Source organism: Eumetopias jubatus, unplaced genomic scaffold (genome assembly GCF_037043125.1).
Source record: "Eumetopias jubatus isolate StellerSeaLion01/CBP00866 unplaced genomic scaffold, mEumJub1_p1.0 scaffold_3, whole genome shotgun sequence".
Classification (NCBI taxonomy): domain Eukaryota; kingdom Metazoa; phylum Chordata; class Mammalia; order Carnivora; family Otariidae; genus Eumetopias; species Eumetopias jubatus.
The window spans coordinates 149,738,711-149,755,022 of record NW_028274809.1 but is presented as its reverse complement, the minus strand read 5'-3'; the positions used below and the strand labels follow the sequence as shown (position 1 = coordinate 149,755,022).

The window sequence follows — 16,312 nt, the reverse complement described above, 5'->3', positions numbered from 1 at the left end:
TCTGTTCTTATTTTTTAAGTAGGCCAATTGCATATTTTCTTTAATTTAAACGAAATCTGCAGAATTTAACTGTGACACTCAACTCATTTTCTTCCTTGTGAATCATATAACTTTACTAGAAAGAAAAGGAAACATTGACAGTTCAGTTGATGATAAATGAAGTAACTGATTAACTTCACTTAATTACTTTTAAATAATGTTCTGATATACAATCTAAAATCAAATCTTACCTAACCAAATTTTGTGACTGATTCTCCCTAAGCATCCATAAAAAATATTAATATTTTATTTTTCCTATTTTATAAATTACACATTTATAAATCTGTTCAAAGACTTTAAACAGTTACAGCCATAGAACAAAACTCACAGTCCCAAAGCAATGGCCTTCTACAGTCTCACTAGAATGTGACATTTAGTAATATTAGTATATGATAACTTTAGAGCATGCATACCTTGTTGTCTTCCCAATAAAGTGCAAAACATTCATCTCCAGGTTTCCACAATTTTGCATACTCCATAGGAATAGATGATTCTAGTATTTTTTCTGGTTTAATTGGCCCAGATCTTCTTTTGGGCCCACTATTGTAAAATACTTTATCATCATAGGGTGTAGCTGTGATGGGTCCTGCTGGCTTAATAGGTCCTATTCGCCTGCCCTTTAGTGGCACGTCTGTCTCTCCATTTGGAACACCAATGAAACTATTAGTTCGGACAGGATTCTGGAAATCAGTATTTATGTTAAAATGTTTTTCAATTTTTACACCACTGAAAGTTTCATTATTTATTGTTCGTGGTTTCCTGTCGTAAAAATGATCAGGATTTGTTGTTTGGTTTTCTCTTTTCCCACGTTTTTGATTATTATAATCAGTGGATTCTTGAGGAAGTGGATTTTCTTTTGCCTCTGCATAGGATGGACCTTTTCCTGATCTGCTTTGCATAGAGTTATCCCTTTTTTTAAAAGCACCATCATTGTGCTGAGAACTTAAAGGGTATGAAGTATCTTTAGTTCTGTCATATCTAGAATAGAGTCTATCACACTTGATTCTCTCTTCAGCCCACACATCAGATCCCGAAGAAGTACTTGGTCTTTCAGAACCTCTGTTTCTAGGTAATCCACTGCCTTCTAAAATTGACTTTGAATTTTGGGTGTCTCTTTGAAAACGAGGAGGTTTCTCATTTCTTGGCTGTCTGGTATCATTTCGAGGAACATATCTTGGTTGATTATTATCTTTTATTCCATTTTGCTCAGTATTTGACAATCTGTGTTGTCCCTGATGAAGCTGCTGCGGCTGTGATTTAGGTTCTGAAAAGTAAAAGTTTATTATATACATATTAAATGAAGACTCTACATTAATATCGAATTATTTAAAAATAACCAAAAATTATTATAATACAAATTATCAAACTATTTATTCTAACATCTTCCACTACCTTCCCACCTCAATATCTTAATCCCTCTCTGCTTCCTTAGAATTCTGTATTTCCAATGGACAGTTTCCCCGGTCAGCCACATTAAGTGAAGTAAAGCAATGATATGAACCATGAGAAAATGGTGGATAATCCAAAAGGAATTTGTCTTTGTCCTTGAATGTTTGCATTCTTACAATATAGCTATCTATATGTGCTATTCTGGTAATTCATTTCCCTAGACATTAATGAAACAGAATTGCAAACTGCTAAGAAGCTGCTATGGCACTGCACTAGTACAACAACCCTTGCTCAACTCTTTCCTGAATTCCACTTCAATTTAAATACATATGCTATCATGGCCAGTCAAGTTCTAGCCTTTGCAAAAATGTTATTCCTCAAATCTGTCTGGATCTGGAATTGCTAAGTGTTTAGATTACAAATAGATACCCTACCACAGAAAAGAATAAATAATTTTTTTGACTTATCAAAGTAACTAAGAGCTGGTACTACTTGGAAATACAGAAAAAAATGTCAAAAATATGATGAGGCACAATAGTGCAGATAATGTCCAACTAGTAACCCAAAGCAGTAACATGGTAAATATATACTCATGGATAATTTAATGGTTGTATGTCATGTAGTGATTTTTATTCTATTTCGATCTGTAACTTGTCATCTACACTTTCTTCCTCCGTTGTTTCACAAGGCATGTCTACAACCTTATTACCAAACATATTGACTGGTCTTTGCTGTACATGTCTTGTTTCTCTTGTCATACACAAAGGTCACAATATTTCTCAACAGTGGCACTACTAACATTTTGGGTGAGATGCTTTCCTGCTTTTTAAGAAAATTAACCTTTCTGACATCCAGGCACTAAATGCCAAAGCATCCTCCCTAGTCACTATGACAACCAAAACTGTTTCCATACATTTTCAAACACCCACTGGAGGCAAAGGGTACCAGGTAAAATCTCTCAAACAACAGGGATAAAGAGAAGACCTTTAAAAGTTCCTGCAGACTAAAGATCAAGACTCAAAATGGCAAGAAACTTCTCATTAGAACCACTGGAAGCTAAAGCCAATCTAATAGGTTTTTCATGTCTTTGAAATTAAAGGAAAATTATTTCCTAAGTACAATTCTATGCCCAGCCAAATCACCCATTAATTTTGACAAAGAATACATATTTTTTCAAATATGCAAGAGTACTACTCTCAAACAGTAAGCCAAGACTATTTTACAGAGATATTTTTAAAAAATCTCCCTTTCCCAAGATTTGCTTTATAAATATAACACAAATATCTTATTTTTAACAACTGTAGTCAATATTATATTTTTCTTTAGAGAGAAGAGAAATGGTCACCTGTGGTTTCTGCCAGCACTATTATCCAGGAGTGATCATTTAGGGAAGCAAGAACAGTGAACATAAGCAGGACACAAACGACCATTTTCAGCAGAAAGCATGTACTGGCCTTTGTTCCAGTCATTCTTAGAGAATAAAAACAGCAGTTGCCTCTTGCTGACTATCTGCTATGTATTAGGCACCACACACCAGCACTTTACACACATTATCAATAGTCCCCACAGCAGTCTCAAGATACAGGTGTTACAAGATTTGTGTAATAGAGAGAGGTCCCTTGTACAGTGCATTGAAGAAAATTTTCAGCCTCCAAAACAATCAAATATGAAGGTATTTTATTTGCTGTCAATTAGGTTTGAATAGATATTTGAGAAGTAAGCATTTTAGATCTGCTATGTTTAGGAATCAATTTTTAAGTTATTCCAGTTAGGGCTACCAATATCTATGATGGTCAGGATGTACAAATAACTTAGGTCATCATGAGAGTAATTAAGTATCCTGGACTATAGATAATGATCTGGATAATCATGTATACAGAATGTAGGTGTGGGAGAATTTGATTTCAGTTCTTCCAAAAGAAAAAAGAAAAGGACAAGATTTCCATATTTATTTGATGATGTACATTAGATTACAGAATAAAACAAGTAATTTCCTAATTTTGAATATAATTCATCTCTATTATTATGCTGAGATAATAGTAGAGAGAAGAATCCATAAAAAATTATTTTTTAAATAAAAATTGCTCTTAGAAATAAATTAAATGTAATAAGGCAGAAAATATGATTGTGCTTTTAAAAGAACATAGTTTCATATACATCCATTTTTTTTTTCAAAAATAAAATAACAGTAAGCCAAGAAAGGAAGGTCCTTAAATGTTTCATCATTCTTGAATGCCTTAAATCCAATATCTTTTCTTAGGTTGTTATGTAATGAAGTGAGATACATAGTAAGTATTTTCAGAGTGAGTTAACCTAGTAAATAAATAACAGAATATGCTCAATTACTAAATTGTGTAAAATGTGATTTTAAGTAAATTAAGAAACAGCCGAAAAATCAAATAGAAATCTCCTCAGTTCTCCACTTGGAATCTAGTTGCTCTTTGCCACACTTCTTCAGAAGGCATGATGATTTCAAACCCCCCAAAATACTACTCAACACCACAGGCCAGGTCTACAATCACTCGAGTAATAAATATACTGAGATATTTTTCTATATAGTCAGTGGAATAAAATGCATTTTTTTTAATGACCTGAAGAAGAAACATGAAACAAAAACATATATAGAAATCGGTCAACATTTAATAATAAGAGAAAAAAAGGGGAGATTAGCAAAAATAATGGAAAAATTCATCAAAAATGGATAAAAATGTGAAAACATCTAGAAGATCAAAGTGATACCCTCTTTTTTTTTTTTTTTTTTTATAAGTAGGCTCTACACCCAGTGTGAGGCTTGAACTCACGACCCTGAGATTGAGAGTCGTGTGCTCCACTGACTGAACCAGCCAGGAGCCCCTAAAAAAATCAAAAGTGCTAAAAGCTCATATGGAGAAACTAATAAAAAATTGCTGTATGAGTTCAATCTGACTTGTGATAAAATGTTCCTATCACACCAGATCATGAGTTTCAAATGTATGTTTATAAGATAATTCATTACAATATTTTATATTCCCACGATTTGAAATGCAAGGATCGTTAAAAATGAATTTATTAATTGCCACAAATTATTTGGGTTTGTATATAGGCATGTGCTAAATTAACCAGGCATTTTAAAATATTTATACATAGTTGCACCTGCATTTCATAGTAAAAAATGAAGTACATTTTGTTTCCTAAGATGATTCTTCAATTTATTCTGAGATATCTACCAGAAGAAAAAGTGACTTAATATTTATTAAGATTTTACTATGTGCCTGACTCTACTCTGAAGGTCTTTTGCCTACATTATTTCATGTAATTCTCACAATCACCCTGAAGAGCAATATTATCTTTATTTTATAAATAAAGAAACAAAGAAGGCTAGAAGCTAGAGAATGCTGATGCCAGAATTTAAACTCAAATCTAACTGAAGCCACTACTTTCCACTACACCAAGCTGCCTGCCCAAAGAAACAAAACAGAAGGCAACCAACAACATGTTAGCTACAATTTTATCACCTACATCTGTTCATTTCTGGTAAGATGCAGAAATCACAAAGGCTTTTTCCCAATCCCTGATGGGCTGAAAAAATAAATTTGGATACTAGGAAAATTTGGATACTACCAGAATCCTCACATAAAATTAACAGTTTCTTTCATTAATGCAGAAAAAAATTAAAACCCTTATTAAGAGTTGGACTGGTATTTGGAATCTCACAAACTGACAGAGATAGCAGTGGGTAGGGTACAACCTCTGGAGAAGGACTGCATAGGTTATACCACAGCTCTGACACTGAATAGTTTTGTAATCTTCGACAAGAGATAACTTTTCTGAGCCTCCTCTTTAAGATAGGGATAGAGCCTACCTCAGAGGATTAACTAAGTTAATACATGCAAAGTACTTAGAACAGTATCTGGCTTAAATAAGCACGTAGTAAATGTGAGCTGTCACTGTTATAATTATGATTATTATTAGCATTATAATAATGCAAATTTTAAACAATACTTGGATGATAAGTTGCTTCCCTATTTACACATGTCCCCTATACCAACCCCTACCTTTAGTTAGGATCCTTACCTTGCTTTATTTTTTTGTTTGCATTTGTTTTCATTGAAAATAGGGCAGAAAGAACACTTTAGTAAAAATTTCACTGTCAAACTATAAAAATCGTATTATACAGAAAATTCAGATAGATCAGAAAATCAAAATCTTACTCTAATACTGTTTTTCACCTAAAATATAAACATTCTCCAGATAAAATTCTCTTATACACCCTTTAAAATTTTTTTATATTAAAAAATACTAAGAAATACTTTTAAAAAGTAAAAATCAGGGCGCCTGGGTGGCTCAGTCAGTTAAGCGGCTGCCTTCGGCTCAGGTCATGATCCCAGGGTCCTGGGATCGAGCCCCACGTCCAGCTCCCTGCTCAGCAGAGAGCCTGCTTCTCCCTCTCCGTCTGCCTGCCACTCTGCCTGCTTGTGCTGTCTATCTGTCGAATAAATAAATAAAATCTTAAAAAAAAAAAGTAAAAATCACTCATAATCCTATCATAAGAAATATAAATAGAATGAAAGTACTATCTTCTGCCTACTCAAGCCCTCCTCTAGGGATAGCCAATATTAACATTTTCAGAGGTTATTCTTCCTTTTTATATAATTCATATAGACATATCTATGCATATTTTATTTTTAAACAAAAAAAGCAGACTCATGCACATCTCAACAGCTGCTGTATACTTTTTAAATCAACTCTATATCAAGGCCATCTTTCCATGCCCAGAGGTATCTCATTCATTTTGATACTCCATGTTCTTTTTTTTTTTTTAAAGAAGGGTACTTTAAATATTATTATGTATTAACCAAATTGAGGGTGGAGCATAATTCTTACTCATCATTGTTTTTTCCAGTGCCTAGCTATAATACAGTCAAACAAACGGTATTCAGTAAGTATATACTAAAAGAAAGATACAGTTACTAAAGACAATGGGAATGGAACAAGCTTCTAAGTTAAAAATCATTACCTGTTTAACACTGTCACCTGGGCTCAACTAAGGGGGCAACACTAAAATAGAAAATACACTTTCTGTCTTACTTTCTGTAAGACAAGTTTGCATCAAAGCACACTGGGACAGAGTTAGACTGAATTCAAGTGATTACAGGGAAACACTGCACAACATAGAAACACTGAGCTCAAGCCAAATAAATTCATTCTCCCACTTCTGAGTGATGCGTCTTTGACAAAGTCACAAAAAGCCCCAGTTTCTTCATCTGGAAAGTGTGGATAATTGTATTTATTACAAGATTATGGTGAAGAATCAATTAGAAAATAGTTGTGAAATCGCTTTTCTCATGGCCCAGATACGGTCTTTGGTATTAGACTGACAACTGGAATTAAATCCCAGTCATACCATTGAGCAGCAGTGTGACCTTTTAAAATCAGAATAATGCTACCTACCTATTTTCTTCATTCACTTATTCTATACTATAGTTAAGTAAGCACGGACTCTGGACAAGCATCAACATTGTTCTAGTCACTATATACAAAGCAGTAGTAAGACTCATAATTTATCCTGTGGTGCTTTAGGTATAATGGGAAGAAGCAGACAACAAATAAGTAAACAAACTAGTAACACGGTTTAAAATTGTGATAATGACAAATTGAGTGTCTGCCTTCAGCTCGGGTCATGATCCCAGGGTCCTGGGATCAAGACCCAGCTTTGGGCTCCCTGCTTCTTCTTCTCCCTCTGCCATTCCTCCCCCCCGCCCCATACTCTCTGGCTCTCCCTCTCTGTCAAATAAATAAATAAAATCTAAAAAAAACCAACCAAACAAAAAACAAAAGCAAACATTGCGTTATTCACAGTTTTTTTTTTATTCTCATGGTATTTTTTCATAATTGTGACACACATTAAGCTTAAGGCTAAGCTCACAAATAAACCTATTTATGATACTCAATGTTCACAGAATTAACGCTTTAGTATCTCAAATCCCCTTTAAAAACAGTAAAGTCAAAGAAAAAAAGGAGGGCATGAAGCATAAAATCATCACCGCTATAAGTGAACAAATATGAGAACGCTGAGAAAACACACAAAACGCAACAATGCTACAGCTGCAGAGATACCCCTTCTCCAGTCATGCTCAAGAGGCATGCAAAGTCCGAGCTAGTCCTTACAAATGCAAAAGAAAAAAAAAGTTTAGTTCGGGGAGTACATAAAATTCCTCATATAGTTAAAAGACCAAATGAACTTAGCTCAGGGTACAACTACAGTAACATTCCCATTTTACAAATAAGGAAGTTGGAGAAGCTTGACCAAGGTCATACAACTAACTAGGGTAGAGCTGAGATTAACCAAGCAGTCAGGTTCCAGACTTCACTATTAACTGTCCTGCTATACTTCCTCAACAAAGATACTATTGTGCTAGTAGCATTAAATCATTAATAATCGTGAGTCATTTTCAGTATTTCCTCATGGAACACAGGTTAGGATTCCATAAAAATATTTTTGCCAGGGTAAAAAAAGCACTACCTGTACAGATCAATTCATTGAGTAAGAATACGTATGTTTAACTTGGCTGATTTTCCTTCTTTTCTTTATAAACAAATTGCAGGACTACAGCTACATCACAAATTTCATATGTAAAATATGCCACTGGATTAATTTTTCTTCTACCTCTAAACACATTAAACACTCAGATTTTGTAATGTCCTCTCCAGAGGGCATTTCTAGCCACAATTTGGCCTTTCCTCCATCAGTAACTAACAGACACTTGAAAACAGTTTCACTTCCTGGTAAGTGAGAAGTGTCTTGTTCTGAGTGTTCTCAGTGTATTAGGATCACACATGTGTCCACACCTGCACAGTGCCTGAACATGTCCCAGGCGTCTTCCCTCTAGCCTCTCTTCGGTTCTCAGCCTGGATTTCACTTTTTCTGGGAGGTCCTTCTCCTCCAACCCCACAGACTGAGCCAAGTACCCTTGCTCTGTGCACAGCAATGTACACACCAGCACAGAAGAGAACTGCCAGAATCTCTCTCCTGTGCTAGACTTTAAGATCTCTGAACGGTGTTCTTTTTACCAATATATCCCTTCTAACATAGTACCTGCTGCGTGGTAAGCCTCAAGTTAATACTGTGGAACAAATAAATGATCATTAACTATTTCCCAGACTGAATATGCACTGCTTTATGAAGAAAAAAACATTTAAAAAAATTAAAAAAATTTACTACTGTCTAGTCATACCACCATGGTAGCATAATCTCTTGTAATCTGTATTTTCTAACAACTTCAAGAAGAAAAAATATTTTCTGGGTCACCCTTCTATGGGTATAATGCTGTTTTCCTCTAATGAAGGAGCATTAAAGAAGATGAGGTAACGGGATATGGTGACATTGCTTTGTGGAGCCTAACATGTTCCCTGTAGTTGCTCCATTTTACCTGAGTTCTCAGAGCTTTTAATCCTAATGCATGAAACCCTAAACTATAAAGGACCATTCCTTATTTCTTTCCTTTCAACCAACTCTCATACCTAAATAAGCCCTGTCAGTCACATTTCTGTGTTTCTTATAAAACTCCTCTCAAACTGGATTATTTCATCTTCTTAGTATATCCTGGACATATAATAACACAAGAATTTTTAATCAAATGTAGCACTGCAGTCTTAACTATCATCCCCATACTATTCACTGCCATTAATGCCTTTAGTTCAATTGTGCATTAGTGGACTTGGGTAAGTGAGGTAACGTTCCCTTGTTGATAAACTGGGCATTTATACAAGAGGTGCTAAACTTGTAAGTCAGAAACCATTTAGAAATAACAATTTAGGTTATTTTTGCTTTAACTCAAATATCAACGTTTACTGCAGAAAAAACAAAAACTAAAATGTCACTTATTATCAAACTTGCAAAAACGGAAAGGATAAGGTGTCAAAACAACTAAAACTCTCATATAGGAAGCATCAGCCAAACATAAGAAACTAAACTTAACTTGTGTGATCTTTTCTTCCAAGCTGATTAATATTTTCCAGGACCATAAGTATGATAATTTTAGACTCCATATTATCTTTGTAACACATTTCTTGCAAATTTCACAGAAAACTATAGCAAAACAAAAATGAGAACTCTTACAACTTGAAGCCAAAATATGCTAGTGAAATTTAAAGCTACTTTATTTTTGCAGACAAAAAAAATGAAAGTAAAGAGGATTTTTATAAATAAAAAGCAAAGGAATGTCCACTGACGGCTAGAATACTATTTTAAAAAAGCCCCTACGGTACAACAGCTTACCTATTGATGTCTAAAATGATTCAAGTTCAATAGCTGAAACTACTGCAGAGTAATCCTCCAACAAGTAAAACAAAACAGAAATAAATAATTAAAGGTATTTGTTACAAAAAGCTGGTCTCAACTGACTAGGACATGAATTCACATCATAACTGAAGCATAACACTTTCTAATATTTCTATGTCTGTATTTCAGCCATTTTATACATAATTTTTTTTACTTCAAAATTGTCAATGATACAAATCAGGGCTTTTTGTATAAAATATCTTTAGATGTTGTGTATATTCTGTAATGATCACGAAACTCTTTGACTCTGAAAATTTGTCTATCAGCTCAAAATTTATATACTTGTTTCCTCAATAAAAAATTATTTCCTCTACAGATTTATTCTGTATGAATTCTGACCTAGATTATAAAATATAAGACCAGGGATTATGTCTCATGCCTTGCAGGTACATGTAAACATAAGAAGTTATTAAATGATTATGCTTTCCCTATACTATAAAAATAAAATGTAACCTTTTAAAAATATAATGTGATAGGCAGGAAGAGAAATCACCCATCATCTCAAGCATATAGCTTAACTTTTTCATACTGTATTAAATATGCTCTTTCTTACCAGTCTCTTCAAAATAATCATTTTAATGTCCATATAACATTTATCTGCTGGATATCCTTCAGCTTGTCTTCTAACTCCACCACTTCACTGGCACTATTTTTGTCAAGGTCTTTAATCAGTGGTGTGCGGGAGCCAACTTGAACACTGTACTAGAACTGACATTAAATTTTCAGAAAAATCTGGAAGCTGCTGTTAAACTACTGACAGTCTGAAATTGGCAGCAGTGGAAGTATTTATACCACAGAAATAGGAAAAGCTAAAAAACAAGAGCATTCCCCTGTCCCTACCTCTTCTCCCAGAGCCTACTGCTAAACATTCACCTGTACACTGTTGGTTCTACATAAACTCAATGGACACTTTCCATCCTTATCTCTCAGTTTCTCTCATACTCCTACCTCTTTGGCAGCTGCTTTCTCAGTTTCCTTTACTGGCTCCTCCACCCCTACTTGATCTCTAAATTCAACTGCCTGCTTGATGTCTCTCCTTGATTTTTAAAAATTAACATATCTTAAAATTAAACTCTTGATTGCTCTCCCCCCCCTACCCCCCACAATAGGTGCTTAGAAATGGAGCATCATAGAAAGAGTTCTGAGTCGGGAATCAGACAGACAGGGGGCCATGTTCCAGTTCTTTACTTCTTATGGGTAATATGTTTTATCCCTTCAAGCCTATTACTTATCTGTCAAATGGAAATAACAACATACGTTTTGCATTTGCAGATGATTAAATGAATTAATAGTATGCAAAGCACCTAGAACAGTTCCTAGCATATAGTAGATGCTCAATAATGGCTACTTATTATTCTATTTTTATGGTCAATAAATGCTTAAATGAGTGGATCATTAATTGAGGAGGAGGAGGAAAATAGAAGAATGGCAAAAATGAAAAAGAGGCTTGTGTGTCCTAGCATTCTGAGAAGCTATATCTATCTTCTATAGCTCTAAGTACCAAAGAAAATTAATTATATATCACAACTGATAGCATGGTTAACAAATCTTAAAAATATGTATGCCAAATTTGATTTCCATACATTTGCCTGAAAAAATAACCATCGCTATGCAAATAATTTAACTAAAATATTACTTTGCGGGGGCGCCTGGGTGGCTCAGTTGGGTAAGCAACTGTCTTCGGCTCATGTCATGATCTGGAGTCCCAGGATCAAGTCCCGCATTGGGCTCCCTGCTCAGTGGGGAGTCTGCTTCTCCCTCTGACCCTCTCCCCTCTCATGTTCTCTCCCACTCTCTCTCTCTCAAATAAATAAATAAAATCTTTAAAAAATATTATTTTGGAAAGTTATTGTTATAGCAAAATTTGGAAACTTTTAAATTAGTAACAACATTAATAGAATTACAATCAATTACTATGGGGCCATTAAAAATTATGCTGGCAGGAATATATAATCACATAGAAATATGGTTATATTTCATTGTAGGACAAAAAAGCAGCTGTATGTAAGTATGATCTCAAACAGAAACAAAAACAGAATATGGTGATGAGATCATGGGCCATTTTCCTTTTCTTTTGTTACCTATATTTTTAATTTTTTCTAAATTTATCAATTAACACCTATACAATAGGAAACAATACGCTTCTGTGGTACCTGATCAAGACATTTATTAACCTCAATTATTAGCTTTCTATTCTTAAAATGCCTTTCTAAGACATGCTTTAAAAAGTGCATTTCAAATTTATGGTAAGCTGATTTTAACCAATTTTTCTATGTATTTCCTTTAAAATTTTTCACTAAGGTTATCCCTAAATCCACACATAATATTTTGTATATAATTATTAAATTCAAATCACTACTAAATTTACATTCATAATCTGGACATTATATGTGCAGATTTTTTATTTCACTATTCCATAGATTACATGAGATGTTCAACACTTTGTTATAGAATAAGCTTTGTATTAGATAATTTTGCCCAACTCTAAGCTAATATACGTGTTTTGAGCACATTTAAGTTAGGCTAGGCTAAGGTGTATTAAATGCATTTTGACTTATGGTATTTTCAACTTACAGTGGGTTTACTAGAATGTAACCCTATCTTAAATCAAGGAAGATCTGTACTTGGGTGATCCTTTCTTGAGGAAACCCTTCACAGGAACATCTGGCCTAAAACATACTTTTTTCTTAGTTTCCTGCCTTTCCAATCAAGCCATTACCATTATATCACATTTCCTTCCTACAGTCCCCTCTTCTTCAGTCTTCAAAATTTGAGCTATAAATCTATAAGCCAAACTATTTAAGCTGACTTGAAACTTGATTAAAAGAAAATAAAACAAAAACAAAAAAGACACCTAACAACTATCAAAAGCCTACAACTTCATGTCAATTACCCATCAAACCACCAATATTATATCTGCTAACATCTAAATATGTTATTTATATCTGAATATTATGCAGAATTTGAAGTTATGCAGTAATGTTAATCAAGTAAATGCTACTTCCCACAAAATTCACAGGAAATAGAGTAGTGGAACACCACAAAAACAGTGTACGTAGTGTAGTCTGAATATTTTTTTGCCATTGAAAAGAGATAATGAAGCATTTTAGGAAAGGGGGTAGTGGGATCAAATTCATGCTTTTGTTTTGTTTTTTTTAAAGATTTTATTTATTTATTTGAAAGAGAGAGTGAGAGAGAGAGAGTGAGATCACGAGCAGGGGAGAAGGGTAGAGGGAGAAGCAGACCCCCTGCTGAGCAGGGAGCCTGATGTGGGACTCCATCCCAGGACCCTGGCATCATGACCTGAGCCGAAGTCACTTAACCGACTGAGCCACCCAGGCGCCCTCAAATTTTTTTAAAAGATGACTGACCACAATATGGAGAGTGGGATGATAAAGATCTGCAAAGAGTGAGTGGAGCACTGATGAGGGCCTGTAGTAGGGTAGTAGGGGTGGAGATGAGGAGATGAGTGGAGGAGGCTATTGCTGCTATTACTAATCAAGATGATGATGATGGTGGTGGTGGTGGTGGTAAAACTACCACTATATGGAGGCTTATGTAACAAGCACTGTGCTTAGCACTTTATGTGCATTATCTAATTTGATCTTCTCAACAACCCTACATCTTAGGTGCTGCTACTATTCTCCATTTCCCAATAAAGACATTAAGGTTTAAGAAGTTATGTAACTTGCCCAAACACATACAACTGGTAAATACAAAAGTTGTGAGGGTGCCTGGGTGGCTCAGTCTTAAATCTAAAAAAAAAAAAAAAAAAAGTTGTGAGTTAAGTTAGTATAGAATCAGTTGTATTTATCTGCCCCAGAAACCTGTCCAATTCTCTCCTTCTTTTGGTAACAGAATCTTGCTTTGAGAGGGAAGGTAGATGTGGGAACTACTCTTTCCTCCTTACATATAATACTGAGGAAATCAATTAAATCAGTTAATTAATTCAGATGTCCTGTGTTTTCCTGACCAAGGGGCCTTTCCTGACTAAGGAGGCCTTTTCCTGTCTGACTTTCCAGGTATGAGGGCCATTTCTTTGATTCTGACAAATATTTGTTTTTATTACTTTTTATCTCATATTATAAATGAAGATTTGACATTTCTCCAAATCTCTTTGGGATGCTGTCCTACCTAGCCACTCCACATATATGAATGCCAAAACCCCTAGGAGGACTCAGTTGAGCTTGCATAACCCATAATTATGTGATGAAAGGTATTTATCTTTGCCCCCCAAAAATTTACTTGGAAAATTGAGTCTTTTTACCTGCATATCTTTATATGTCATTATACCTGGGTCAATCATTGCTACCATGTGGAGACACTCTGTTAGCAAACAAAAATAGCAGAATGCAGAGACAGAAAGATTTTCCAGTTATTGCACAAAAAAAATTCCTTTTTTGCTTATTTGCATTTCTGCGGCTTACATCTTAAAGCAAACTAATTTAGAAGTTGGTGCCAGAAAATAGGATGATACAAGTGACAGAATCTCAAATGTAAAACTTTTAAAAAAGATTTTATTTATTTATTTATTTGAGAGAGGGAGAGAGAGAGTAGAAACAGCATGAGAGGGGAGAGGGCCAGAGGGAGAAGCAGGCTCCCCACTGAGCTGGGAACCCGATGTGGGATTTAACCCCAGGACTCTGGGATCATGACCTGAGCCAAAGGCAGATGCTTAACCCACTGAGCCACTCAGGCGCCCTCAAATGTAAAACTTTTTAGCAAAGAAAGAGTGCAGGGTAGTGAAAGTCTCCTCATCCCCTAACAGGAAGTTGGAACTCCTTACTGTGCATTTAAACTATAGCCTATTGTCCTGAAACTGAGACCACCTAACTAAGGACGCTGATGCTTTAAGAGAACGTGGTATGAAAAGAAGGTGCTGGTTACTTCTTACTGCCTTCAGTACACCCTACAAGAAAGACACAAGTTGGAAAGTTGGAAAGTAGAAAGGACACAAATACAATTAGGTAAGAGGTGTTCTTCTCAATTATCACCAACAAACCAAAAAAGAATCAGATAATCGTACTTCTTGAGGAATTACAGAACTCTATGAACCACGAAACAAGACAGGGAAAGCGGGAGATAAGACTGGGTCCTGGAAAGAGGAAGCTTGATCACCTATGACCATGTCCAACATTTATAAATGTTGGATGAGTTCTTAGTTCCTATATTTATTTAATTTAAATCTTATCCTTCTCATAAAAATGTCTCTATTTGAATTCTCTTCATATTTTTCTAAGTGTTTACTCTGCCTATAACTAAGTTATATTCTTTATTCTGATTTCTAAGATTTTGATGCAAAATATGAAGAAACATATATAAAACTGATAACATATAATTTACAGAATAAACTACACAGAAAAGGGAATGGTAGATAAATACAAATGTAAGAGAGTTACTCTGTCCACTATTCTCACAATGTCCCTTGTTCCCCTTTCAGAACAAATTAAGGTTATCCTGTTCTCATTTAGATGTAGAGAGTTAAAACAGTAAAGTTACTGTCTCAAGGCATTCCTACCTCTATCTCTGGCCAACCTATCTTCCATAATAACAGAAAGAATCAAACCTACTCTTTCTGTCTCAACTTGAAATTTAAAATATATATTCTCAGTGGACATTGTTCTAAGTGGTAGTTATGTATCACTGAGGTGATATATTGATAAACTTAAGGTATATGATGGAAAAAAATTGATTTTTTGAAAGTGGGCTTGATAATGTAGCCACCAATTATACTATCTAGTCTGTAAAACCAAATTCTAAAAGAAAAATCTATATATAAAAGCCTTTTGGAACACAACCCTATCACAAGCTGATCAATTAAATCTTCCCAAGTTGACATCAAATCATTACATATCATATAGAAATACTTTAATTAGTGATTACTCTCAGAGAATAATGTAATCCAACCTCATTTTTTTCAGAATACTGATAAAAATGTCAACTAGAATTATGTTTGATGCCAATTTAAAGATCCAACAAAAAGTTAATGTTAAGAGAAAATCTCTAAGTACATGTGATGATCAATGACTTCTGATAGAAGTTTTAAAAAATTAGAATAAAGAAATGATAGCACCCTTTTAGAGAAAATTATATGATATAATGTGAAGGTAAATGTGTTACTAACCTGCCTTAAATTTGTCAGAAGTATATTTTTATATAGCCAGACACATTACACAGAATCTGGTATGATAATAACAAGTCCATCCAGGCCTACATTTACTCAGCCAAAAGATGATTTTTAGGGTACTAAAACCACATAAAATCCTGAGACAGCTCATACAATACAAAACATAGAAGCAAGAAAGATTCGATTATTCAACTAAATTAGAAACAAAAATTAAAAAAACCCAAATATATGTATCACTGAATCAGACTATTTCTTTATAATCAACCTGGGACTGTAACAGACCCACATAATGACACCGTTGTGAACATTAAAATTATAAGATCTTCACTTTTTTCATTAGTTGTCCATGAAGCATTTAACCATTTAATATTGTAGAGACTCCATCCTGAAAAGCTTCCTAAATTTTCCTTGGAAAAATGGCCAACATTTTCTCCCAT

At 34.5% G+C, this 16,312-nt stretch overlaps 1 protein-coding gene across 2 annotated transcripts in view; it reads right to left on the bottom strand.

Moving 5' to 3' along the window:
* TDRD3 (tudor domain containing 3) overlaps positions 1-16,312 on the bottom strand; it is a 160,369-nt gene that overhangs the window by 41,484 nt on the left and 102,573 nt on the right. For both annotated transcript variants that reach the window (XM_028105088.2, XM_028105098.2), the window contains exon 11: positions 453-1,303. In XM_028105088.2, the coding sequence (XP_027960889.1) occupies positions 453-1,303 (851 nt within the window). The remainder of the gene's footprint in view (positions 1-452; positions 1,304-16,312) is intronic.